The sequence below is a fragment of the Trachypithecus francoisi genome, unplaced genomic scaffold, assembly GCF_009764315.1.
Source record: "Trachypithecus francoisi isolate TF-2019V2 unplaced genomic scaffold, Tfra_2.0 Lachesis_group10, whole genome shotgun sequence".
NCBI lineage: Eukaryota > Metazoa > Chordata > Mammalia > Primates > Cercopithecidae > Trachypithecus > Trachypithecus francoisi.
In genome coordinates this window covers 79,037,773-79,063,606 of record NW_022681455.1, presented here as the reverse complement: position 1 = coordinate 79,063,606, position 25,834 = coordinate 79,037,773, and the positions used below count along the sequence as shown (strand labels likewise).

Here is a 25,834-nt window from a genome sequence, read left to right as displayed (position 1 = left end):
GCAATATGAAATCAGTGTACCTTGAAAAAGAACAGAATAACAGTGATTTTCTAGGAACTAGGGAAGACAACCATAAGGTCTGACTGCCTATGGGGTTGGGCAAAACAGAGCTGTATTTTTCTTCTTGCAGAGACCCTGTAGACGGACGTGCAAGTAGGGAAGATATCGCTAAATTCTTTTCCTAACAAGGAATATTAATAATTAATACCCTGGGGAAGGAATGCATTCCTCGGGGGAGGTCTATAAACGGCCGCTCTGGGAGTGTCTGTCTTATGCAGTTGAGATAACGACTGAAATACGCCCTGGTCTCCTGCAGTACCCTCAGGCTTACTAGGATTGGGAAACTCCACCCTGGTAAATTTGTGGTCAGACCAGTTCTCTGCTCTCGAACCCTGTTTTCTTTTGTTTAAGATGTTTATCAGTACAATATGTGCACAGCTGAACATAGACCCTTATCAGTAGTTTCTGATTTTGCCGTTGTCCTGTTTCCTCAGAAGCGTGTGATCTTTGTTCTCCTTTTTGCCCTTTGAAACATGTGATCTTTGTGACCTACTCCTTGTTCTTGCACCCCCTCCCCTTTTGAAATCCTTAATAAAACTTGCTGGCTTTAAGGCTCAGGTGGGCATCACGGTTCTACTGATATGTGATGTAACCCCTGGAGGCCCAGCGGTAAAATTCCTCTCTTTGTATTCTTTCTCTTTATTTCTCAGCCAGCCAACACTTATGAAAAATAGAAAGAATCTACGTTGAAATATTGGGGGCTGGTTCCCCTAATAATTGTTAATCTTACTCAGATAATATTATGAATAACATGTAAATGAAGCAGTTTGTGTGTATTTCTCTTGCTTGAAAGTGAGTGGTGTTTGACTTCTAATAAGTAACAGTTTTATTTACGTTCTTAGTACAGTTGGCCCTCTATCTCTGGGTGCCACATCTGTGGATTCCACCAACCATGGATCAAAAATAATTCAGAAAAAACAAATGATGGTTGTGTCTGTACTGAACATGTACAGACTTTTTTTTCTCGTCATTATGTCCTAAACAATATAACAACTATTTATGTAGCATGTATGTTTATTAGGTATTTTAACTAATCTAGAGATGATTTAAAGTACATGGGAGATGTGCTTAGGTTATATGCAGATAACCATTTTGTATAAGGGACTCCAGCATCCTTGGATTTTGGTATCTGAGGGATTCCTGAGGAAAGACTGTAATTTTGGATTGACTGAGAAAAAGAAAAAAGGAAACTCCAGTGATCACAAATCTTTCTAGAAAAATGTGTTTGAAGGAGCATTTCTTTTTTCAGGATACTATGGAATTCATAAGAAGTTTTCAGTCAGAAGCACCATTAAAGAGAGGCGTTGTTTCAGCTCAAGATGCTTCACTTCAGGAAAGAGTGTTAGCTCAGGTAAATACGTGGATCCTGAAGGCTTTTAAGACATGGACATATTATATTTCTCCTTTTTTATTTAATTACTGAAAATAGGTTTCAATGAAAATTATTTTAACCTTTTTCTGTAAGTAAGTGTACATGGTATATAGTATTCCTGAACTCTGACCTTATCATTTAAATGTATACAATATTTTCTTTTCTTGTGTCTAGTTGCGAGCTGCCCTGTATGGTATTCATGACATATTCTTTGTAATGGATGCAGCTGAAAGAATGTCTATTCTACATCATGATCGAGACGTTCGCAAAGAGAAAATGCTCAGGCAAATGGTATGTTATATGATTTCTAATGAATAGAGTTCTTCTGGGTTTAGGGTAATTGATATTAAATGTCATTTTTGGTTGACTTCAGCACCCTTCTGATAATTCTTAAGCACAAGTAATTCCTGGAATTACTAGCAACATTTAAATCTGTAGATAGATTTAAAAGAATTACATAATTTAAGAATTACATATTGTTTTCTGATTGGATTTTAGAGTTGAAGCTTTGAATGTTTTGCTCAGATGGCTTATACAGTCTATCAGCTGCTCCTGATTGAATTTTCTTGAATTCAGTTATAACGTGGGTTTTACTTTTTTTGAAGTCTGAGTTAGAAAACAGGCTCCAAATTAATTTGAAGTATATCAGAGTTTGTGATTTGAATCAATTAGTGTAATTGGCAAAGGAAAAGCAAGCAAAATTTACATAATTCTAATTATTTAATTCTTAGACTGCTTCAAAAATACAAAACAAGATGATTTAACTAAATTAAAAATGTTAGTAGAGAGAAGCTTTTCCAGGCAGTTTGGGATCATTCTGTACTATAATATAGTAGTATTAATTGGTACCAGTAGAGTTTGACATTACTTTTGTATATTAAAGGATAAAATGAAAAGTCCACGAGTGGCTCTTTCAGCTGCAACACAGAAGTCTCTTGATAGGAAGAAATACATGAAGTAAGTTTTTTGTATCACGTCATGTTAGTTATCAAACCAATTAATTGTAGTCATCTGTTGGTCTATTTGCATATTTAAATTTAGAAATAAGGGTTAATTTTTCTGCAGTTGAGCTGATAGAAATCCCCTTTATATAAAGAAATTTATTAAAATCAGGTGCTAAAATCTCATTTCATCTTAGATGAATTTATTTACTAAATTTGACAACATTCAACTCATAACTGATAGTTGATCAATCTTAAAAACAGTTATATTCAGTGACTAAATGTATGCTTTTTCTGATGTCCTAAAGGTTTCTGGGGAATAAAGACTTAATGGGAAAAATATCTTAGTAACTTTTTAAAAAATTCTTCTTTCTTGAATGGAGTCTTTAATATGCTTAGTACAGGTCTTCCAGTAGTACACCAGCTTCTAAATGATGATTTGTTTCTGTCTCTTGTATTACATTTGTAAGCATGTTTTCCTCCCTTCTCTAAATATATGATGTCCTTATTTTTATATTGTGTTAGAGCTGCTGAAATGGGAATGCCAAATAAGAAATTTCTGGTTAAACAAAATCCTTCTGAAACAAGGTGAGAAAAATCACTTAGTCTTAATGAGAGGCTTTTTGTTTTTTATAGAAAAAAAAAATTGGCTGGGCACAGTGGCTCATGCCTGTAATCCCAGCACTTTGGGAAGCCAAAGCGGATGGATCACCTGAGGTCGGGAGTTTGAGATCAGCCTGGCCAACATGGAAAACCCCATCTCTACTAAAAATACAAAATTTGCTGGGCATGGTGGCACATGCCTGCAATCCCAGCTACTCAAGAGGCTGAGGCAGGAGAATTGCTTGAACCTGGGAGGCAGAGGTTGCAGTGAGCTAAGATCGTGCCATTGCACTCCAGCCTGGGCAACAAGAGTGAAACTCTATCTCAAAAAAAAAATTTAAATCCCAAATTTCATTTTTGTTGACTTTGTTCTTCTTGACATCAGTAGATCACTTCTTGCTGAATTGGGTGGGGGGTGGTCCTCAGGCTCAAGATTCATATGAATACCTGGCCATATACCTGGTCACATGTCAGACCAGATGTATCTGGAGCTTTTGTAGGACATGCTATCTGTGGTAGAAATTTTGAGCGTGATATGTCTTGAGTTCATTTACACAGTCCAGAGGATCTTTGATACTTATTTAAAAACCTTAGAAAGCTAACTTAAGCTGGGCCGGGCGCGGTGGCTCATGCCTGTTATCCCAGCACTCTGGGAGGCTGAGGTGGGTGGATCACGAGGTCAGGAGTTCAAGACCAGCCAGGTCAAGATGGTGAAACCCTGTCTCTAGTAAAAATACAAAAATAAAAAAATACAAAAAACCGGGTATGGTGGCACGTGCCTGTAATCTCAGCTCCTCAGGAGGGTGAGGCAGGAGAATTGCTTGAACCCGGGAGGCGGAGGTTGCAGCGAGCTGAGACTACACCACTGTACTCCATCCTGGGCGACAGAGCAAGACTCCGTCTCAAAAAGAAAAACTAACTTAAATTGGGTGCAGTGGCATGCTTCTATGATCCCAGCTACTCGGGAGGCTGAGGCAGGAGGATAGCTTAAGCCCAGGGGTTCAAACCAGTCGGGGTAACATAGTAAATAAGACCCATCTCAAAATAAATAAATAAATAAATAAAAAATAATGAAAGCTAAAAAGTGAACTTTATTATTTCTGACCTGTTTTTTACTCCTGTAAAATGAGAGTGATACTTTCTTCTCTCACTGGTTTGAAAGGAAAAGTTAACTTTTGTAAAGTATATGTATAAGAAAATTATCTACAAGCACAAGTGTTAGTCTATATGTTGGACATTTCTCTGCTGATAAAAACCTAAGGTTTGGACTCTTAGTGAGCAAAATGTAAGTATCATATTAATATGCTTTAGTCGATTTGCTCTGCTTTCTGGTAATATATAGGCCATGTTGCATAGTTGACTTTTACCTTATGATCATCATCTTTCATCCGTTGAAAGAAAATGGGAAAAAATGGAATTTATCCTTTTAAATTAATTTTTTATTTAATTTGTCAACAGAGTCCTTCAGCCAAACCAAGGACAGAATGCACCTGTTCATAGGCTACTTAGTAGACAAGGGTAAGAATGCCACACCACGGGTATTGAAAACTACGGAAACCGAGATTAGATTTGAGAGGGAAAAATAAACCTAGTGTTCTTTACATAAAGGATAATGGTTTTTCAAATGGGATTTTTTTCTTTATAGCATTGGGAAAGATATTTTAAAGTTTTGTCTTCAAATGTAACCCTCTTGGTGTACTGTTGTGTATTCTAATTACTGTCTTATGTTGGCATGTTTTTACTTTTCATTTCATACCATTTTACTCATAAAGTATTTTAAATATCCATATAGTAAGTTCAGCATCACCGAAGTGATTCTCCAACAGAATGTGACTCATGCTTATAGTCTCCTGCTGAAGCCAGAGTTTAGCTTTCCTTACTGTGCGCATGCATGAGACTTCAGTTCTTTTCAAGCTTATTTGTGCTTTGGACAGTTGATGCAATGTGATTGCTTTCTTTGAATTTTGAACATTTAGACCTTAATGCCAGTGACTTATTAATTTTTTTATATTCAATTAGAACCCCTAAGACATCAGTGAAGGGGGTTGTGCAAAATAGACAGAAGCCTTCACAGAGCAGAGTGCCTAACAGAGTGCCTGTTTCAGGTTTGTAGAAAATGAATTCCTGAAGCCCATTCAATAGAAGGAAGTGCACAAGCTGCCCCATAACTCAGGCCACAGAAGTTGAATAGATTGTCTTTCCTTGCCACCATAATTTTGGCATATTCATGGTCATCTTATTAGTGTTTTTTGGTCTAAGCATTGTATGGCAGTCAGGAAGTCTTAGTAAAAGTGTGATTCCAGTCTTGATTTCTATAATGTTTCTATGGAAAGCACCATGTATTTTTCATTGTGAAAAAATTGTAGAATTTGCCATGCTTACTTCAGAAAACCTTTTTATTTAATGAATAAAAGATAATGATCATCTCTGGTGCTAAGTCTGTGCATTGTCTGTTCAGCTTGGGGAAGTGTGTCTGCACATAAGGGGATAAAACTTTCTCCCTCAGACTATAAGATCACATGTGAATATGCCAGTGGGAGGAGGGCTTCATATTTTGCTCAGTCCGAGGCTTGAGCTAAATCTCTCCTCATGTTCATTATTTGAGGAGTAAGAGCTAAACTAAAAACTGTGTTTTAAAATTCTGTTTATGGTGGCGAGAAGACAAACTCATTCTTGAGCTAATTCAAAGCTCTTAACCAAATGCTGTAATATTTTTTAGGTATCTTTGTTAAGATACTTTGATTAAGCTCACTTAAAAATTATGTGATCCATTTAAAAATACTTTCCAATTGTTGTGCTTTAACTATACTGCTTTCTAGACATTTACAAGAAACCTAAATTAATCACCAGGCATTGAAGATTTAATCTTTAATCAATTCTAATCTTTCCATTAATATACAATTAGGCAAATTTTAGAGCTTTTATTACTAAGTGATTTCCTTCAAATTAGGAGGAAACAAGCTATTGATCATAACTTTGAAATGATGGCTGACCTTTTGTATGTATGTAGTGAATATAATTTATAGTGTCACACATAGATAGGATAATTTAAAAGGTCATCTTTGGAAATCATTGTGAGTGACAATTAATGGAATTGTCTTAAAGGATTACATAGCTGAAGATACTGCTTACTCCAGAGGCAGTCAGAATAAGCTAGTTTGAAAGATAACCATTTGAAAGGACTCAGACCAAACACCAGACCTGTGGAATTTTAAGACATTTTCTATTTTTCTCATGTTTATATTCTATATTGCACTGAAACTTAGCAAGTTGGAAAATCATTGAGGAATTAGTATTGTTCTGCCTGATATCAATTTACCACAGTGACTACTCTCCATGTTCTTTTCTCATGCATTTCATCTCCACTATTTGTCACTTGTGAACTTATAAGCAAAATAGCAAGTACTGTTTTTATTCAGCAATACTCAACAGTATAAAGGATGTATATAGGCAGTCATTGAAGTTAGTAACATACAATGAAGTTCATTATTTTGAACTATTGAGGTTTAATTGTATTGAAACATAATTATTAATACAAATGAACTTAACCCTTGAATTAACATGTAAATTAATATGTATCTAAACAAGTACAAAAATCTGTTGCTGTTGTTTTTTAAAGATTTACTTACACATGAGTGCATATTTACACAATAGAAAGAGACTAAATAATTGTATTCTTTTTTTGTTTTTGTTTTTGTTTTGAGACAGAGTCTTGTTCTGTTGCCCAGGCTGGAGTGCAGTGGTGTGATCTTGGCTCACTGCAACCTCTGCCTCCCTGGTTCAAGCCATTCTCCTGCCTCAGCCCCCTGAGTAGCTGGAATTACAGGCGCGTGCCACCATGCCCAGCTAATTTCTTGTGTTTTTAGTAGAGATGGGGTTTTACCATACTGGCCAGGCCAGTCTCAAATGCCTGACCTCAGGTGATCCGCCCACCTCGGCCTCCCAGAGCTCTGGGATTACAGGTGTGAGCCACCTTGTCTAGACAGAATTGTATTCTTTTATATAAACTGAGAGTCTGGGATACTGGCTGGTTAAAATGCTAACTACGAATCTGAACACAGGAATCCATTGTCGCTTTTTAAAATATTACTCCTTCCTGCTTAGAGTTTTAATGGTCTGAATTATGTTTTAAACAAATTTGAAATTGTTTTGATTTACTCTAAACAGAGGCAAATTCTTTGTTAAGCAATTTATAGAAAACTAATTTTTGTTATGATAGAATATCATACTCTTAGACTGAACTAGAATTCTAAAATGTTAAAGTACGCTGCAAAGCATTTATAGTTTTACAAACCTAAATTGCAATCTCTGATTTTATCGTAAGTGATTTTTGACTTAGTTTTAAAACACATTTCTTCATTTGATGTTTTGTGCTTGACTAGAGTTTATATAGTGAAATTCAGAAACTACTAATCAAAGCAGAGTAGGAGGTGGTCATGCAAAATGGTTAAAATAACACATCAGGTGGAATTAGGTTATCAGAGTTCTTCTAGCTCCGTTCCTTAGGCAAGTGCTCTCCTATGCCTCGGTTTTATTAGACTTAAAATGGTCATAACAATTTCTACCTCAGGATGATTCATATAATGATTAAATATGATAATGTATATTGCCTAGCTCAGTGTTTGTTCCAGAGTAAAAACTCATTAAATTGTATCATTATAGAAAACCTACCATTGAAAAGTAATACTAATTTTGCTCTATTTTTAGGAGTATATGCAGGAAAAATCCAAAGAAAGCGGCCAAATGTTGCGACAATTTAAGAAGACAACATTCATTAGGATAAAACTAGGGGAAGGTTATTATCCATGTTATTTTCCCTGCCCAAGACTTTATTTAACCTTGAACTCAGTTTACACAGACAAAGTGATATCAGAAGGCTGAGCACTTATCTGGATCATTTGGTCAGTTTGGTAATTCCTGCTCCACGCCCCTATTTTCCTCTTAATAATAAGTTTGGGTGAAGACAAATTAGTGTTTAGTAATTGCATCATCTCTGTGCTTACCTATACAAACCTAAGTTTGTTCTATATGCCCAGATGTCTACAGAGACCCTTTTTGTAAACATCAAGGATGTTTGGGTTTACTTTTACAGAATATTGAAAAGATAAGACAAATTATAAATAAGTTCTAAAACATAAATTTCATTCATCTCTGCAGAGTGATTTTTGAGTTTGATTCAAAGGGAACTTATTGCAGAAGAATGCCTTTCCCTCATTTTATAACTTTAAAAACTTGGATTAACCGCTCAAAGTCCACATTCTTTGACTTATAGTATAACCATGTAGCCATTTGTGGTCCACTAAAATCTACTATAGAAGTTAATGTGGATCACCATTTTGGTCAGAAACATACATTCCTGAGAACAACTAGTTGTCTTACAGAAATGTTAGGCTTCACGTTTGTTACCCCAGTACTGTTAGAAACATTTGTACTAGGTTATAAGATCTTTCTGTGACGGGTAACAAATTTGGGGAAGACAGCACAATCTTCTTGAATGTAGCTCTTGGGAATGCATTATTACATCCATTTCTGTAAAATAATAATATGTTGCATGCAGTTATATTTTCTATTTAGTCTGTATATTTTGTTCTTCATAGTCTGTTTTTTCTAGCATGCTTGATTTAGGAGAGAATAAAGGGCTATATAATAATAAATCCAGATTTCAAGATAAGAATATTGCCTGGTTAAAATTCTGCATTGCTTGAAGACACCCATGTTTAAGATTTTTCATCACTAACATATTCATTAAAAGTATCAACTGGCCGGGCAAGGTGGCTCACGCCTGTAATCCCAGCACTTTGGGAGGCCAAGGCGGGTGGATCACCTGAGGTCCGGAGTTTGAGACCAGCCTGACCAAACATGGGGAAACCCCATCTGTACTAAAAATACAAAAATTAGTCAGGCATGGTGGTACATGCCTGTAGTTCCAGCTACTTGGGAGGCTAAGAGAGGAGAATCGCTTGAACCTGGGAGGCAGAGGTTGCAGTGAGGCGAGATTGTGCCATTGCACTCCAGCCTGGGTAACAGTGAGACTCTATCTCAAATAAAAAAAGTATCAACCAACAAATGCTACCAAGAAAATGTGACTTCATGAGAGAGAATGTCACTATTAATTTATCATACCATTTCCAAAAAGGGCTTTGTGCTTTTCACATAAAATTGGGATAGTGTATATTTAATCTAATTTAAATTTTAAAGAGATACTGGTATTTTGAAAATGCAGCCTGTATATATTCTTAATATCCTTTTAAGAATACAGAGGTGAAGATTGTTTTCTCCAATTTTCTGTACCATTTTAAATTTAACTTTGATATCCAGCTATAGACAGAAATAATAAGCCACCCTGGGTGTAAACTTGATTTTCTTTATTGAGTTGTATCATGTATCGAATGAGTGAACCAGAAAATTAGAAGATGGTAAAAAAAAAGTCCAAGTTACCCATTTTTTAAAATTTATAGGCAAAGTATCAAATTGTCTTCTTAATATGATAAACTGTGCTTTATCATTCTGAAAACTCAGGATACAGCTTATTCATAGCATTGTGGGTCTCTCCAGTAAGAAACATGCTAACAGTTTTGTGCACTTTTTGTGTGGGTAATGCAAATTAGTTAAAACAAATAGTATGTTTTGGAGACAGTTAAAACTAGCTTTAGAGGAAGGATGAGAAACTTGAGTGTGTTTTTAATTTAAAGATAAAAACGTGTGTTTTACACATTTTTTTGGTGTTCATAGCTTTTTCTCATACAAGTGCCAGACACTGTTTTGTGCTTTTGATGGATTTTTATTTATATACATTTTTTTGCTTATTTTTACTTTGAGTGGAATGTTCATTAATGTAAATTGTATTTATTTTTATACTTTTATTTTTACTAGTTTTGCTTCTAGGCAAAAAGCAAAATAAACTTCATCTTAAAGAAAATCTAGTTTGATTGTTTTTTTTACCAGGGGAAGGACTATTAAGAAATAGATAGGCCAGGCATGGTGGCTCATGACTGTAATTCCAGCACTTTGGGAGGCCAAGGTGGGTGGATCACGAGATCAGGAGTTTGAGACCACCCTGGCCAATGTGACGAAATCCCATATCTACTAAAAATACAAAAATTAGCTGGGCGTGGTAGTACCTGCCTGTAGTTCCAGCTACTTGGGAGGCTGAGACAGGAGAACTGCTTGAACCTGGAAGGCAGAAGTTGCAGTGAGCTGAGATTGTGCCACCTCACTCCAGAGCGAGACTCTGTCTCAAAAAAAAGAATAAAAAAGTATCAACCAACAACTGTTACCAAGAAAACATGACTTCATGAGGGAGAATGTCACTATTAATTTATCATACCATTTCCAAAAAGGGCTTTGTGCTTTTCACATAAAACTGGGATAGTGTATATTTAATCTAATTTAAATTTTAAAGAGATACTGGTATTTTGAAAATGCAGCCTGTATATATACTTAATATCCTTTTAAGAATACGGAGATGAAGATTGTTTTCTCCAATTTTCTGTGCCATTTTAAATTTAACCTTGACATCCAGTTATAGACAAATAATAAGCCACCCTGGGTGTAAACTTGATTTTCTTTATTGAGATGTATCATGTATTGAATGAGTAAACCAGAAAATTAGAAGATGGTCAAGAAAAGTCCAAGTTGTCAATTTTTTTAAATTTGTAGGCAAAGTATCAAATTGTCTTCTTAATATGATAAACTGTGCTTTATCACTCTGAAAACTCAGGATACAGCTTATTCATAGCATTGTGGGTCTCTCCATAAGAAACATGCTAACAGTTTTTGTGTATTTTTTTTGTGTGTGTAATGCAAATTAGTTAAAACAAATAGTATGTTTTGAAGATAGTTAAAACTAGCTTTAGAGTAAGGATGAGAAACTTGTGTGTTTTTAATTTAAAGATAAAAGTGTATGTTTTACACATTTTTTTGGTGTTTATAGCTTTTTCTCATACAAGTGCCAGACACTATTTTGTGCTTTTGATGGATTTTTATTTATACATTTGCTTATTTTTGAGTGGAATGTTCATTAATGTAAATTGTATTTATTTTTATACTTTTATTTTCACTAGTTTTGTTTCTAGGCAAAAAGCAAAATAAACTTTCATCTTAAAGAAAATCTAGTTTGATTTTTATTTACCAGGGGAAGGACTATTAAGAAACAGGCCGGGCATGGCGGCTCATGTCTGTAATTCCAGCACTTTGGGAGGCCAAGGCGGGTGGATCACGAGATCAGGAATTTGAGACCAGCCTGGCTAACATGGTGAAACCCCCTCTCTACTAAAAATACAAAATTAGCTGGGCATAGTGGTGCATGCTTGTAGTTCCAGCTACTTGGGAGGCTGAAGCAAGAGAATCGCCTGAGCCTGGGAGGCAGAGGCTACAGTGAGCCGAGATTGTGCCACTGCACTCCAGCCTGGGTGACAGAGTGAGACTCCATCTCAAAACAAAAAAGAAATCGATATTAGCTAGGCATGGTGGTTCACATCTGTAGTCCTAGGTACTCTGGAGGTTAAGGCAGAAGGATCACTTGAGCCCAGGAGTTACAGGCCACAGTGAGCTATAATCGCACCACTGCATTCCAGTGTGAATGAGACTTTGTCTCCAAAAAAAAAAAAAAAAGAAAAGAAATATTGAAAAGTATTTGGCCAAAACAAATATTGTATATAATCATTCTTTACAATTATAAGTTCCATGAAAGATATATCTCATTATTTAATATATCCCCTGGGCCAGGTGCAGTGGCTTACGCCTGTAATCCCAACACTTTGGGAGGCCAAGGCAGAAGGATCACCTGAGGTCGGGAGTTTGAGACCAGCCTAGCCAACATGGTGAAACTCCATCTCTACTAAAAGTTGGACTTTTCAGAAGGTAAAACTCAAGCTGGAAATGTCTTAACTTATTAAGAGAGAAACGCCTGATAAGGGAAGGAGAGAGAGAAAAGAGAATACGAAGGTTGAAGCTCACATCAAGGCTGTTAATTTGCACAACTTTAAGAATCTTCCTCTTGTTACTGCCTAATCATGTAATGTGAGCCTAGGAAAAGGCTCCTCACCTTGACCTCTTATTGAGATGTTGCATGTGATAACATGCAAGGCTGTATGGGAAGAGCTCCTCGCTTTCCTCTGGCCACCCTTTAACCCTTGTTCACTTCCAGTGTTGGGAATAGTAGGTACGACTGGAAATACTTTCCCACCTATACTGAGCTGAACACTGGAGGGCCCGTTCCGGAGATGATCCTTTTCCCTGTCATAGGTCACCATCCCATGAACAACCACAGACCAACACCCCTGAATGAAAAGTAAGAGTTATAAAAACATTGCTTTCTCTCTAAGGGACCATAATGGATAAGTAGGTTATAAAAATAATAATTAAAAAAAATTTTTTTTTGAGACTGAGTTTCGCTCTTGTAGCCCAGGCTGGTCCCGAACTCCTGACATCAGGTGACCCATCGGCCTCAGCCTCCCAAAGTTCTGGGATCATAGGCCTGAGCCACCACTCCCGGCCTAAAATAATTTTTAAAAACGTTCTGGGGTCGAAATTGATATCCACCTTCCTAGAAACTGCTTTGCCAAGTTGGACGAAATGCGAACCCTAATTTCCCCCCCGTGCATTATTGGCAGTCAATCATATTGGATCTAGGGCAGCCTTGGTTGCTAGTCGTGGGAAGGGCATTCTGGAAGTGACTAAAACCGCCCGCAAAGCAGTGGGTAAAGCAGCGGCCTAGAGGGGGCATGGCTGACCCACGTCAAACAGCGCATTAGCCGCAAAACCAGGTGCTGGCTGAACCTCAGTTTGCGTCTTCGCTCCGCCGCCTTCTGGAGTCCTTTCCGCCCCTAGAGGACGCAGGTGGGCTAAACAGCAGTCATGCCCTTCACCATCATGACGCCCGCAGGCGGGACCACCCGGCACTGTAGACAGCTGCCCTTTACAATCATGGCTCATAGAAACTCTACGGCACGCTGGCCGTGGCCGACGCTGCTCCTCAGAAGCGTGGCGCCGGCGGAAGTTGTAACCTGGGCTGTCCGGAGTGGGCAGCTGCCCCTCACAAGCATGGCGTCAGCTGAAAATGAAGTCTGTGCTGTGCGGATCGTCGCCTGCCCCTCACAAACATGGCGCCTGCAGAAGGTGCAGTGCGGAGTTAGTGGGGCGGGGCAGGTGCCCTCCACAAACATGGCGGCCGGGGATGCGGGGCGTGGCAGGGTCTGGATGGGAAGCCGAGCAGACGGCCCCAGAACAAGCGGTCATGTGACTGGGAAGATGGCCGTCTTTCCTTGGTAAGGAAGCAGCGGCGGGTGGGCTTTGGGGAGGGCCTGTTTTTAGTTGTGATGGGGTCGGCCTGGGTCTGAGAGTGTGAATTCCTCTCTGTCTGGTTATGGTGGTCGACCGCCCACCCCCAAGTTGTCTTGACCGTAGAATCCCTGGCCGCTATCGCGGTCCAGTGGAGCAGTCTGAAGCCAGACGGGCGGGTTCTTGGTTCTCTCCCCGTCTGCTGCCTCTCTGCGCCTTCCGCGGGTCCCTGTCCATTCATTCCTTAAAGAAACCTTGAGTTTCCAGGCTTCCGCGTCCGCAGAAGTTGGCGCGGGTTCTGGGGTCGCTGGATGACGACAATGGTGGGCTCAGCTCTAAGTCTGGACGAGTCGGGAGACCTGGCTGTTGGTCAGTGTCCTGAGCTCCTCTGTTCACCTGGAGGCTTGCTTTTCTCATCCGTAAAATGGCCGCCATTCATCCTACCCTAAGCACAACGCTCAGACGTATTCCTTGGCCTTAAGGAGCTCCCAGTATAATGGAGCACACAGTAGAAGGGATGTCCAAAGAAGGCATTCGGATGAAGCACCAAGAAGGGAGTGATTATCCCCACCGGGGGGCTAGGGGAAAGCTTGAAAGAGGAAGAGTTAAATTGGGTCTTGGAGAATGAACAGGAGTTCACCATAGGGGAGGGCGTGGCGTGTGCCTGGTTGGCAGGCCCTTAGGTCCCTTGTGTGGAGTAGCTAGGAGTGAGTGACTGAAGCTTCAGGGTTCAGCAGGTGGTGTGTGTGTGAGTGAAGAACTTGAGCAAGTTGTGTTGGTGATGATAGTGGGATTTGGGGACGGAGAATCTCTCCTGCATCTCAGAAAGCGAGATAATTTACTTTCTCTTCAAATGATGTGAAGTAGCTTAGATTAAATGAGCAAATGAAAGACCTTAGAAATAATCAGGTACAACCTTCTGCTTTTGCGCTTGACAAACAGTTGATTTTGTCTTACTCCTTTCACTTGTCCAACACTTAAGAGACTGCTTCCTTGACACGCTACATCAGCATTGAATGTCTCTGAGCACTTCCACGGCCTGAGTTTTCTTTCAGTTAATAGTCATGCTGGCTGGGTACTGTGGCTCACGCCTCTAATCCTAGCACTTTGGGAGGCCGAGGCTGGCGGATCACCTGAGGTCAGGGGTTCGAGACCAGCTTGGCCAACATGGCGAAACCTCGTCTCTACTAAAAATACAAAAATTAGCTGGGCGTGGTGGCACGCACCTGTAATCCCAGCTACTCGGGAGGGTGAGGCAGGAGAATAGCTTGAACCTGGGAGGTGGAAGTTGCAGTGAACTGAGATCGTGCCACTGAACTCCAGCCTGGGCAACAGAGTGAGACTCTGTCTCAAAAAAATAATAAAAATAAAAATAAAAAATAAAAAAGTCATGCTAGCTTGACCAAAAAGCTTACCAAAAACATGGGAAACATTTGACTTCAGTGGATTTATCTGGAGTTTGCAATCAAAAATTCCAGGAAGATGCTGTCTTAATCTCTGCATCCCAGTACATTTTTACCTTTGGCATTTTAATTTTATATTACAAGCAGGCAAACAGGTGCCATAACGCTTTTATTGTTCAGGGTCTCTATAGTTTCTAATCTGGCCATGCGCTAAACATTTTGTTGTTATAGTTTTTGTTGAGACGGAGTCTCACCCAGGCTTGAGTGCAGTGGCCTGATCTTGGCTCACCGCAGCCGGTGCTCTAAACATTTTCCTTCGAAGTGTACATTCATCTTTCTGTTTCCCTAATAGACTTCTTGCTCCTTAAAAGTTAAAAGGACTGGCTGGGCGCAGTCTCTCATGGCCTGTAAACCCAGCACTTGGGGAGGCCGAGGCGGGTGGATCACCTGAGGTCAGGAGTTCAAGACCAGCCTGCCCAACATGGTGAAGGCCCATCTCTACAAAAATACAAAAAATAACTGGGCATGATGGCAGGTTCCTGTAATCCCAGCTACTTGGGAGGCTGAAGTGGGAGAATCACTTGATCCTAGGAGAATCGCTTGATCCCAGGAGGCGGAGGTTGCAGTGAGCCAAGATTGTGCCATTACTCTCCAGCCTGAGCTACTGATTGAGACTCTGTCTCAAAAAAAAAAAAAATGGACTGAGTTTTGTCCATCTTTGTATGTGGCGCCTAAAACTTGATGGTGAGTGCTGAATAATGTTTATGAATGAATGAGGAGACTGAGGAGGACTGCAGAGGAGAAATGAGTTTCTGTCATTAAATTTACATTTATTAAGTCCTTATTTTCTTTCAGACACCACTTGTAAAGTGTATAACGTGTAACGTCATTCGGTTCTTAAAACAACCCCATGTTTTGGATGAAGAAATAGAGGCAGAGAGATGAAGCCGTTTACTTCAAATAATTAGCCCCACAAGGGATAGCTGAGGTTTGGAAGCCAGAGGCCATGATAGTAATCATCCTTGTCAGCTGGACCTCAAATCTATGTATCCTGGCTGAGGTTTCTGGCTTGTGGGGTTCCCCAAATCCCACTGCCTTGTCATGAGTCTCCCCAGGAATGCCTCTTTTTAGCCACAGTTTTTGCTATCCCTGCTGTATTTTGGCCTGGCTAGGAGATGAGATGTCCTGTATACCCTAGATCATGTTTTCCCTTTAATCCTGTGGTTATAGCACACTTGAAAATACTACCTTTTGGGCCAGGCAAGGTGGCTCATGCCTCTAATCCCAGCACTTCGGGAGGCCAAGGCCGGTGGATCACTTGATGTTAGGAGTTCAAGACCAGCCTGGCCAACATAGTGAAACCCTGTCTCTACTAGAGAAAAAAAAAACACATTCCTCAGATGTGGTGGCAGGTACCTGTAGTCCCAGCTACTCCGGAGGCTGAGGCAGGAGAATTACTTGAACCCAGGAGGCAGAGTTTGCAGTGAGCTGAGACCGCGGCACTGCACTCCAGCCTGGGTGACACAGTGAGACTCCATCTCAAAAAAGCAAAAAAAAAAAAAAAAAAAATGGCAAAACAAGAAACCAACCCTTGGAGTCAGAATCACTACATCATTTTAAGAGTTTTTTATGTGTAGCGGTGAAGGGGGCTGGATAATATTGTGATTGTGGAAGAAAAAGCTGTGTGGTCCAATTATGTGATTAGTAACCAAAAAGTTATTTGAGAATTAAAATAATTGGGCAAAGCATTTAGTGGATTTTGGTGTTTCCAGTATAAGGGGATTAATTTGGTTAATCATGGTGGGGTTTCTGTGTATCCATATGATCAGGGGTAAATAATTTAAAAATAGGCTGTTGTCAACCTTTAATGTGCATATAAACCACCTGAGGATTTCGTTAAAATGCAGATTCTGATTCTGTAGGCGTGGGGTATTTTAGCCCACCCAGGTGACGTCTTTGCTGGTGATCTGTGAACCACACTTTGAGTAGCCAAGGGCTAAGCCCAGCCAATAGTGGAGGTGTGAAATGGTGGCCTTTTCTCCTGTGGCAGGTGCCAGTGATCCAGACAAGCCCTTTACGTTGCTGGGGGTTGGAATTATGGGGAATTTTTACCAGTTTGTATCAACTATATTAGCAAAAAGAAAAGGAATGATTTTTGAGGAAATGCCCACAAGAGGTCGCTGTTAGCCTTACCAAAGATCCAGAGATTAAAGAAAATGCTTTAACATCTCAGACTTAGGGATCAGAGAGCAAATTTAAGGAAATCATCAAATAAGTGGTATAGAACATCAAAATATGATGGTTTACTGTGGGCTTTCAGGAAGGAAAAAACATTTTAAGATTTATTTCCACAAGCAGTATTTTTTTTTTTTTTTTGAGACGGAGTCTCGCAGTGCCCTGATCTCGGCTCACTGCAACCTCCGCCTCCCAGGTTCAAGCAATTCTCGTGCCTCAGCCTCCCGAGTATCTGGGATTACAGTTGTGTGCTACCACGCCTGGCTAATTTTTTTGTGTTTTTAGTAGACACGTGATTTTGCCATGTTGGCCAGGCTGGTCTCAAACTCCTGACCTCAGGTGATTCACCCACCTCGGCCTCCCAAAGTGCTGGGATTACAGGCGTGAGCCACTGCGCCTGGCCCAGAAGCAGTATTTTTTCACCACCATCCCCCTTTTTTAAAAAAATAAAATTCGTTCCAAAACTTCGCTCTTTTAAGGGAAATAGACATACGCTTAATTTTTCAAGTTCTCGACATGACCTATAGATAATCTATGGAACTACTGAATCTGTTTCTATTGCTGCTCTCACTTTTGACAAGATACCAGCATTCTAACAGCCTCAGCTTCTTCATCTGAAAAATGGGCATAGTACCTATCTCATTGGGTTGATTAAATGAGGAAATGGAGGTAAAGGCTGGCCCAGAGCCTGGTATATAGTAAGTGCATAATAAATGAGAACTGTTATTTGATTGTTGCCTATGAAGTCATATTTCTGTTTTGATCTAGTGTTTGCTCAGCTGTTGATTGTTAGTAATTCATTAGAATTACTAATGGGACAGAAAACACATTTGGAATTGACTTTCCTGTCCCATTAAATTTCCTGCTTTGTTAAATGAACCTTTCAACATTCTACTTTTCTTGACAACAGATAAAATTAAGAGTCATTTGAGGCTGGGCGTGGTGGCTCACACCTATAATCCCAGCACTTTGGAAGGCCAAGGTGGGCGATTCACTTGAGGTCAGGAGTTCTAGCCCAGCCTGGCCAAAATGGTGAAAGTCCGTCTCTACTAAAAATACAAAAATTAGCCAGGCATGGTTACACACACCTGTAATCCCAGCCACCTGGGAGGCTGAGGCAGGAGAATTGCATGAATCCAGGAGGTGGAGATTGCAGTGAGCCGAGATCATGCGACTGCACTCTATTCTGGGGGACGAAGCAAGACTCCGTCTCAAAAAAAAAAAAAAGTGATTTGAAAAGAGGAGGAGTGTGATTTGATGTTTTAAACTCCATCTTGACCATTGATGACTCTTATTCAAATTTATCCTTTGGGGTTTTGTTTTTTAGTAAATCAAGGATGGCCTGATAGCATCCTTGATGGGATGGGAGTTTGGAAGAATATATATATATATATATTTTTTGAGATGGAGTTTCACTCTTGTCCAGGCTGGAGTGCAATGGTGAGATCTCGGCTCACTGCAACCACCGCCTCCCAGGTTCAAGCGATTCTCCTGCCTCAGCCTCCCTAGTAGCTGGGATTACAGGCATGTGCCACCACGCCCAGCTAATTTTGTATTTTTAGTAGAGACAGGTTTCTCCACATTGGTCAGGCTGGTCTCGAACTCCTGACCTCAGGTGATCTGCCCGCCTTGGTCTCCCAAAGTGCTGGGGTTACAGGCACGAGCCACTGTGCCTGGCCATGCAAGAATATTTCATAGGTAATTTCAATTGCAATCTTTCGGAAGATGAAGTTAGTGTACATTTTGTAAATATGATCCCAGAGGGACTAGGCAAAGTATTGTGAAAGGGATTGTCCCTTAAAAAAAATAAAAGTAGAACTGGTTCATTATTGTCAACCAGCCTTTCTCCTCCTTTCCGACACTCAAAGCCAAGTTCATGTAGAAAGGATAGAAATGAAATGACATGGGAGCTCAATTCGTTTGTGCTGGCTTGGGTTTCTGGGTTAATGGAGGATTTTGGGTAAAGCTGACTAGTTGCATGGCACAATTAGATCTGGGGTGCCAGTATTTCATACAAAGGTTAATAAAGTTGGTAATCTAAATGGGAGCAGAAGGTGGCGTGGGGGGATGAATTTAAGGGACTTGGAGGCCAAGGAAAGTCCTTGTGCTCTTTGAGGTTCCTCTTTCCCTAAAGTGGGTTGGGGGAGACAAGAATTGTCCCGTGTGCCCAGGAAAGCTGATTTTCTGGGTTGTGATATTTTACAAATGAGAAGTGCACGTCTTTTGTTAAAAAAAAATTACTGGCCGGGCGCAGTGGCTCATGCCTGTAATCCCAGCACTTTGGGAGGCCGAGACAGGTGGATCACCTGAGGTCAGGAGTTCGAGGCCAGCTTGGCCAACATGGTGAAACCCCGTTTCTAATAAAAAATACAAAAATTAGCTGGGTGTGGGGGTGTGCTTATGGTCCCAGCTACTCGGGAGGCTGAGGCAGGAGGATGGCTTAAACCTGAGATGTGGAGGTTGCAGTGAGCTGAGATCGCACCACTGCACTCCAGCCTGGGGAACAGAGCGAGACTCTGTGTCAAAAACAAAAACAAAACAAAAGTATTATTCATGGTGCTTGTTAAAGGAGATGAGACAGGCTTATTCTGGGGGACTGCTACAGTGGGGTTTTGCAATAGGGGACAGAGATTCGCCTCAGCTCCTAATGCAACAAGGAATAGTGGGAATTTATAGCCAAGTGGGGGGTAGAAGAAGAATTTGATCAGATATTGAGGGCGATTGGATATGGAGGGGGATTCTGGCTCAATCAACTTGACAGAATTTTTGCTAAAAGTTGGCGGTGCAAAAACAAACATGGAAATCCCATAGCTGAGCACTAGCTGGGGAGAACTCAGAGGAACCTGCCCAGAGTTTGGTCAAGGAGAGACTTTGTCACTTTCCATACTGGCTGAGGTGTTCTCCCGCTTGGAGAGTCAACAGAGGAGATGAGAAAGGGGTCAAATGCGTTAACTTGTCTAAGACTTTGTGGCTCTGACGTTCTGTGACTATGGTAGCTTTTAAAATTATATGTGGATACACACATTGCATAAAAAATTTGGGTAAGTATGTGAGTTAAAAACAATTTTTAAAACCGTAACCTATGAAATTAAATTCTCAGATCTTCATAATAGAGATTAACAAATGTAAAGACAATCATTTAAAAACATTTGCTGCCTTCCCCCCGCTCCTATATTCCTCACCTTCTGATTTTTTTTTTTTTTTCTTTTTAACAGAGAGGGACTCATTCTGTTGCCCAGGCTGGAGTGCAGTGGTGTGATCGTAGCTCACTGCAGTTTTGAATTCCTGGATTCAAGTGATCCTCCCACCTCAACCTCTAGAATAGTTGGGACTACAGGCACACACCGCCACACTCAGCAAATTTATTTATTTATTTATTTATTTTGTAGAGATGGGGTTTCGCCATGTTGCCCAGGCTGGTTTCAAACTCCTGGGCTAAAGCAGTCCACCCATGTGTGCCTCCGAAAGTGCTGGGATTACAGGTGTGAGCCACCATGCCCGGTGGAGAGAATTTCTTAAAAGGAAAACGGATACTTTATTTTCAGAGGAGCAACAATAAGACTATTATTGCAGCACAAAGATAAGCACAGAAGACACAGGGACAGTATCTTCAAAATGCTCAAAGAAGGCTGGGCGCAGTGGCTCATGCCTGTAATCCCAGCACTTTGGGAGGCTGAGGCAAGAGGATCTCTTGAGCCCAGGAGTTTAAGACCAGCCTGGACAACATAGGAAGACGCCATCTCTCAAAAAACTAAAAAAAAAAAAAAAATGTAAAAGGAAAAGTTCTTTTTCGTTTCTTTTTTTTTTTTTTTTGAGATGGAGTCTCGCTCTGTCTCCCAGGCTGGAGTGCAGTGCCGGATCTCATCTCACTGCAAGCTCTGCCTCCCGGGTTTATGCCATTCTCCTGCCTCGGCCTCCCGAGTAGCTGGGACTACAGGCGCCCGCCACCTCGCCCAGCTAGTTTTTTGTATTTTTTAGTAGAGACGGGGTTTCACCGTGTTAGTGAGGATGGTCTCGATCTCCTGACCTCGTGATCTGCCCGTCTCGGCCTCCCAAAGTGCTGGGATTACAGGCTTGAGCCACCGCGCCCGGCCTCTTTTTCGTTTCTATACATTTTACTGTGAAGGTTCCAAGTATGTTTTGTTTGCTTTTGTACTTGTCCTGCTTGGGCCACAGATGTTTCTTGAGGCTGTAGCTTGATGTCTTTCTTTGGTTTTGGAAAAGTTTCACCTATTATCTCTTCAGAGACTGTTCTTGCACATTCTCTCTCTCCTCCTCTTTGGGATTCCAGTTATATGTGTGTTAGGCCTTCTCTTCACATTCCTTGTGTCTTTGAAATTCTGCCCGTCTTCCTGTGCTTTTCCCGCTCCTTGCTTCAGTCTCCCCCTTTGTTTTCCAGCTCATGAATCCTTTCTCTTGTTGAACCCTCAAGAAACCATTGAAAACACCTGTGAGCTCTTCAGCTCCTTTCTACATGGCTCCTCCCTCTTGCCCTATGCAGCTTAATAAATGAATATCTTGAGGGGAAATCTGGGCTGGATTTTTGTCTTCCCTGTGCTCTCTCCTCTTCCCCCTGGCTGTTTTGATAGCCCTGAACTCCTGTGAAGCTCTGTGAGGTTTCCTTAGAGCCCTTTTAGCTGCTCTGCTGCTTCACAGCTGCCCTCTGCTTGGCGTCAGCCTCTTGTCCCATGCTGAGAATTCACAAGTGCCCTGAGTGGGAAAGCTGGGCAAGGAGTGTTAGAGTCACCTTAGTGAGTTTCCCTTTGTTCTGGTGTGTGGCATGACAAGTCCAGTATGCTGGCAGCTCTTTATACCTTCGAACATACATTTTTTTTTTTTTTTTGAGATGGAGTCTCACTCTGTCCCCCATGCTGGAGTGCAGTGGCCTGATCTCAGCTCACTGCAACCTCTGCCTCCTGGGTTCAAACGATTCTCCTGCCTCAGCTTCCCAAGTAGCCCGATTACAGGCATGTGCCACTATGCCCAGCTGATTTTTGTATTTTTCGTAGAGACAGGGTTTCACTGTGTTAGCTAGGATGGTCTCGATCTCCTGACCTCATGATCCGCCCGCCTCAGCCTCCCAAAGTGCTGGAGTTATAGGCATGAGCTACCGTGCCCAACCAAACAGATTTTTTAAAATGTTGTGTTTTGTTTCTTGTTTGCCAAGGAGTCCCCCTGTGTGGCCCAGACTGGAGTGGAGTGGTGTGATCTCCATTCACCATGGACCTCCACCTCCCAGGTTCAAGTGATTCTTCTGCATCAGCCTCCCAAGTAGCTGGGATTACAGGCATGCACCACCACACCCACCTAAGTTTTGTATTTGTAGTAAAGATGGGGTTTTACCATGTTGGGAACTCCTGACCTCAAGTGATCCACCCACCTAGGCCGCCCAAATTGCTGGGATTACAGGTGTGAGCCACTGTGCCTGGCCAAAAAATTTGTTTTTAAATGTAGTTTTCTTTTTGACTTTGGTGGGCATATTGTGCTGTTCTAAACTACCTCGGCATTGAGGAAGTCTCATCAGAAGTTTTTAGTGTTTTAAGTACCCCCATCCACTAATTGGCTCTGTTTTGCTGTTTACCAGGCACTCCAGGAACAGGAACTACAAAGCTGAATTTGCATCATGCCGCCTGGAGGCTGTACCATTGGAGTTTGGGGACTATCACCCTCTGAAACCCATAACTGTAAGTTTTGTTAAGGGTCTTTGTGAATGATATTCTTATCCCTTGAAATGAAAGACAGTCTTCTTGAGTCTTTTCCATTTTGCCAGTGGTAACCATTTTTGCATATTTGATTTTTTTTTTTTTTTTTCAGACAGAGTCTTGCTCTGTCGCCCAGGCTGGAGTGCTGTGGTGGCTCAATGCAACCTCTGCCTCCTGGGTTTAAGCAATTCTCCTGCCTCAGCTTCCCGAGTAGCTGGGACTGTAGACACGCGCCACCATGCCTAGCTAAGTTTTTGTATTTTTTTAGTAGAGATGGGGTTTCGCCATGTTGCCCAGGCTGGTCTCGAACTCCTGAGCTCAGACAATCTGTCCACCTCCGCCTCACAAAGTGCTAGGTGTGAGCCACTGCACCCAGCCTGATTTTTTTTTTTTTAATGTTTTTATTATTTATTTATTTTTGAGATGGAGTCTCACTTTGTAGCCCAGGCTGGAGTGCAGTGGTGGTACGATCTCAACTCACGGCAACCCCTGCCTCCCAGGTTCAAGCGATTCACCTGCCTCAGCCTCCCAAGTAGCTGGGATTATAGGCATGCGCCATCACGCTTGGCTAATTTTTGCTAGTTTTTGTATATATATTTAGTAGAGACAGGGTTTCGCCATGTTGGCCAGGCTGGTCTCGAACCATTGACCTCAGGTGATCCACCCGGCTTGGCCTCCCAAAGTGCTGGGATTACAGGAGTGAGCCACCGCACCCGGCCTGCATATTTAAATCAACTGGTTTGTTCACTACCTCTTTTTTGTAATATTGGCCTCACCCAGCACCATTTTTACTCCCTTCCTTCCTCCTTAGTGAGGTTGCCATGTGAATGGGATGACTTTGTTCTTGATTTGGCTGTGTCAACAAAATGTATCTTGACTTTTAATTTTTGTATTTGGAATATAAGAGTCACTCTAATTGCCAGCAGAGAGTGCTGTCCTGAATAGCATGTTAGTCTATCTGTGGGTTTCTTTAAAAAATAAAACGAAAGCAGGCAAGAGACTTGGCTGGTTCTTCTCTGCCAGGTCGGTACTGTCTTTTTAGCAAGTAATAGAAACTATGTGGTTGTCGTGTTGGGGAAAAGATGTGATTGTCAGCATGGAGGCTCTGGGAATGTATGGAGACGACTGCATAAAGCAGAAGACCCCAAAACTGCGATTCAGCCTCCCAGGACCCCTCAATCCCCATGCTGTTGTGTGGCTGTGGGTGACCTCATCACAGCCACAGTTGCTTTCATTCTCGGGTGCCTGTTCCCCATGTTAAAAGAAAATTCTTGGCCGGGCTTCATGCCTCATACCTGTAATTTCAGCACTTTGAGAGCCTGAAGCGGGTGGATCACCTGAGATCAGGAGTTTGAGACCAGCCTGGCCAACATGGCAAAACTCCATCTCTGCTAAAAATACTCTACTAAAAATACAAAATTTAGCTGGGCATAGTGGCGTGTGCCTGTAGTCGCAGTTACTCAGGAGACTAAGACAGGAGAATTGCTTAAACCAGGAGGCAGAGGTTGCAGTGAGCCAAGATCACACCACTGCATTCTAGCCTGGGCGACAGAGAGAGACTCCATCTCAAAAAAATAAAAAGAAAATTCTCAGCCAAATTAAATTTAATGGAGCTTAATTGAGCAAAGAATAATTCATGAATCGGGCAGCCTCCTGGGCCAAAGTAGGTTCAGAGAGACTCCAACACAGTCACGTGGTAGACGAAGATTTATGGACACAAAAAGGAAAGTGACATTCAGAAAATAGAAATGAGGTACAGAAACAGCCAGATTGGTTACAGTTCAGCATTTGCCTTATTTGAACCCAATTTGAACACTTGTCTCCCGGCACCTTTTTTTCTTTTTTTTTGAGACGGAGTTTTACTTTTGTTACCCAAGCTGGAGTGCAATGGCGCAATCTCAGCTCACTGCAACCTCTGTCTCCCAGGTTCAAGTGATTCTCCTGCCTCAGTCTCCTGAGTAGCTGGAACTACAGGTGCCCGCCACCATGCCAGGCTAATTTTTTTGTCTTTTTAGTAGAGACGGGGTTTCACTGTGGTGGCCAGGCTGGTCTCAAACTCCTGACTTCAGGTGATCTGCCCGCCTCGGCCCCCCAAAGTGCTGGGATTACAGGTGTGAGCTGTAATCCCAGTTACAAGTGTGTGCCTGGCCCAGTTGTCCCCCTTTAATTGGCCAAACCTTGGTGATTGGCACAAGAGTAGGTTACAGTCTGTTTACACGTCCAGTGAGGTTATAGTTCACTATGTGCAGAGAAACCTTTAGGCCAAAGTTAAAATACATAAGGAGACAGCTGTAGGCTAAACTTCATTTAACACCCATACCGTAACAGAATAGCTGCGAAGAGCTGCTGCAGCTCCTGGCCTATCCTGTTAGATTGGCAACATCGGCAGCAGGAAAATGCTTTTCTCCAGCAGTTTTCATTGACCCACTTTTGTTATGCGCCCTACCCTGAACGAGCATTGGTGACCTGCTGTAGAGAATAAGTTGATAGATTGGGGTAGGTCTAAGGCTCACCCTGGGAACTGAGAGCAGAGTTCACCCCACCAGGCCTGTGGGAACTGAGTATGGGGGAGAGATGTTTTCTCAAATAAAAATTGGGGTATTAAGTATTAAGCCTGTGAGGTGGAGGAATGGGTGCCAGAAGACAAAAGCAGCAAATGTATACCAATGGGAGGTGCTTCTCTCTCTCCCCTAGACTGCAGTTCAACTCCATTCAGGCAGCTGTCACTGGCAGTTGGCATCTGACTCGACAGGTTTGAGGGCAGAGTCCTCAATGAGACAGCCCTGGCCCAGTATGGTGGCTCATGCCTGTAATCCCAGCACTTTAGGATGCTAGATGGGAGGATCTCTTGGGCCCAGGAGTTCGAGACCAGCCTGGGCCACATAGTGATACCCCACCTCTACAAAAAGTTAAAAAAAAAATTAGCAGAGTGTGATGGTGTGCTTGTAGTCCCAGCTACTCGGGAGGCTGAGGCAGGAAGATGGCCTGTGCTCAGGATGTTGAGGGTACAGTGAACTGTGATCGCACCATTGCACTCCAGGCTTAGTGACAAAGCGAGACTTTGTCTCCAAAAAAAAGAAAAGACATCTTCACTTCAGAAACTCCAACTTTGCTACACATTGGGAGTTCCCATGCCTCCCTCCTTCATGTTCAATAATTTGCTATAATGGCTCACAGAACTAGGGAAACACTTACTTATACTTACCAGTTTATTATTAAGGATATTACAAAGAATAC

At 41.6% G+C, this 25,834-nt stretch overlaps 2 protein-coding genes across 12 annotated transcripts in view; both read left to right on the top strand.

Annotated features, from left to right (window-relative positions):
• CCP110 (centriolar coiled-coil protein 110) overlaps positions 1-9,895 on the top strand; it is a 30,935-nt gene extending 21,040 nt beyond the window's left edge. For 2 of the 9 annotated variants that reach the window (XM_033217866.1, XM_033217864.1), the window contains exons 9-15: positions 1,310-1,411; positions 1,607-1,723; positions 2,316-2,389; positions 2,899-2,961; positions 4,435-4,494; positions 4,996-5,081; positions 7,684-9,895. In XM_033217866.1, the coding sequence (XP_033073757.1) occupies positions 1,310-1,411; positions 1,607-1,723; positions 2,316-2,389; positions 2,899-2,961; positions 4,435-4,494; positions 4,996-5,081; positions 7,684-7,736 (555 nt within the window). In that variant the 3' untranslated portion in view covers positions 7,737-9,895. The remainder of the gene's footprint in view (positions 1-1,309; positions 1,412-1,606; positions 1,724-2,315; positions 2,390-2,898; positions 2,962-4,434; positions 4,495-4,995; positions 5,082-7,683) is intronic. The other 7 variants (XM_033217870.1, XM_033217865.1, XM_033217872.1 and 4 more) reach the window with 5 other exon arrangements.
• Positions 9,896-13,078: 3,183 nt separating this feature from the next.
• VPS35L (VPS35 endosomal protein sorting factor like) overlaps positions 13,079-25,834 on the top strand; it is a 151,344-nt gene continuing 138,588 nt past the window's right edge. For all 3 annotated transcript variants that reach the window (XM_033217848.1, XM_033217847.1, XM_033217849.1), the window contains exons 1-2: positions 13,079-13,244; positions 22,480-22,579. In XM_033217848.1, coding sequence (XP_033073739.1) covers positions 13,141-13,244; positions 22,480-22,579 — 204 coding nt within the window. In that variant the 5' untranslated portion in view covers positions 13,079-13,140. The remainder of the gene's footprint in view (positions 13,245-22,479; positions 22,580-25,834) is intronic.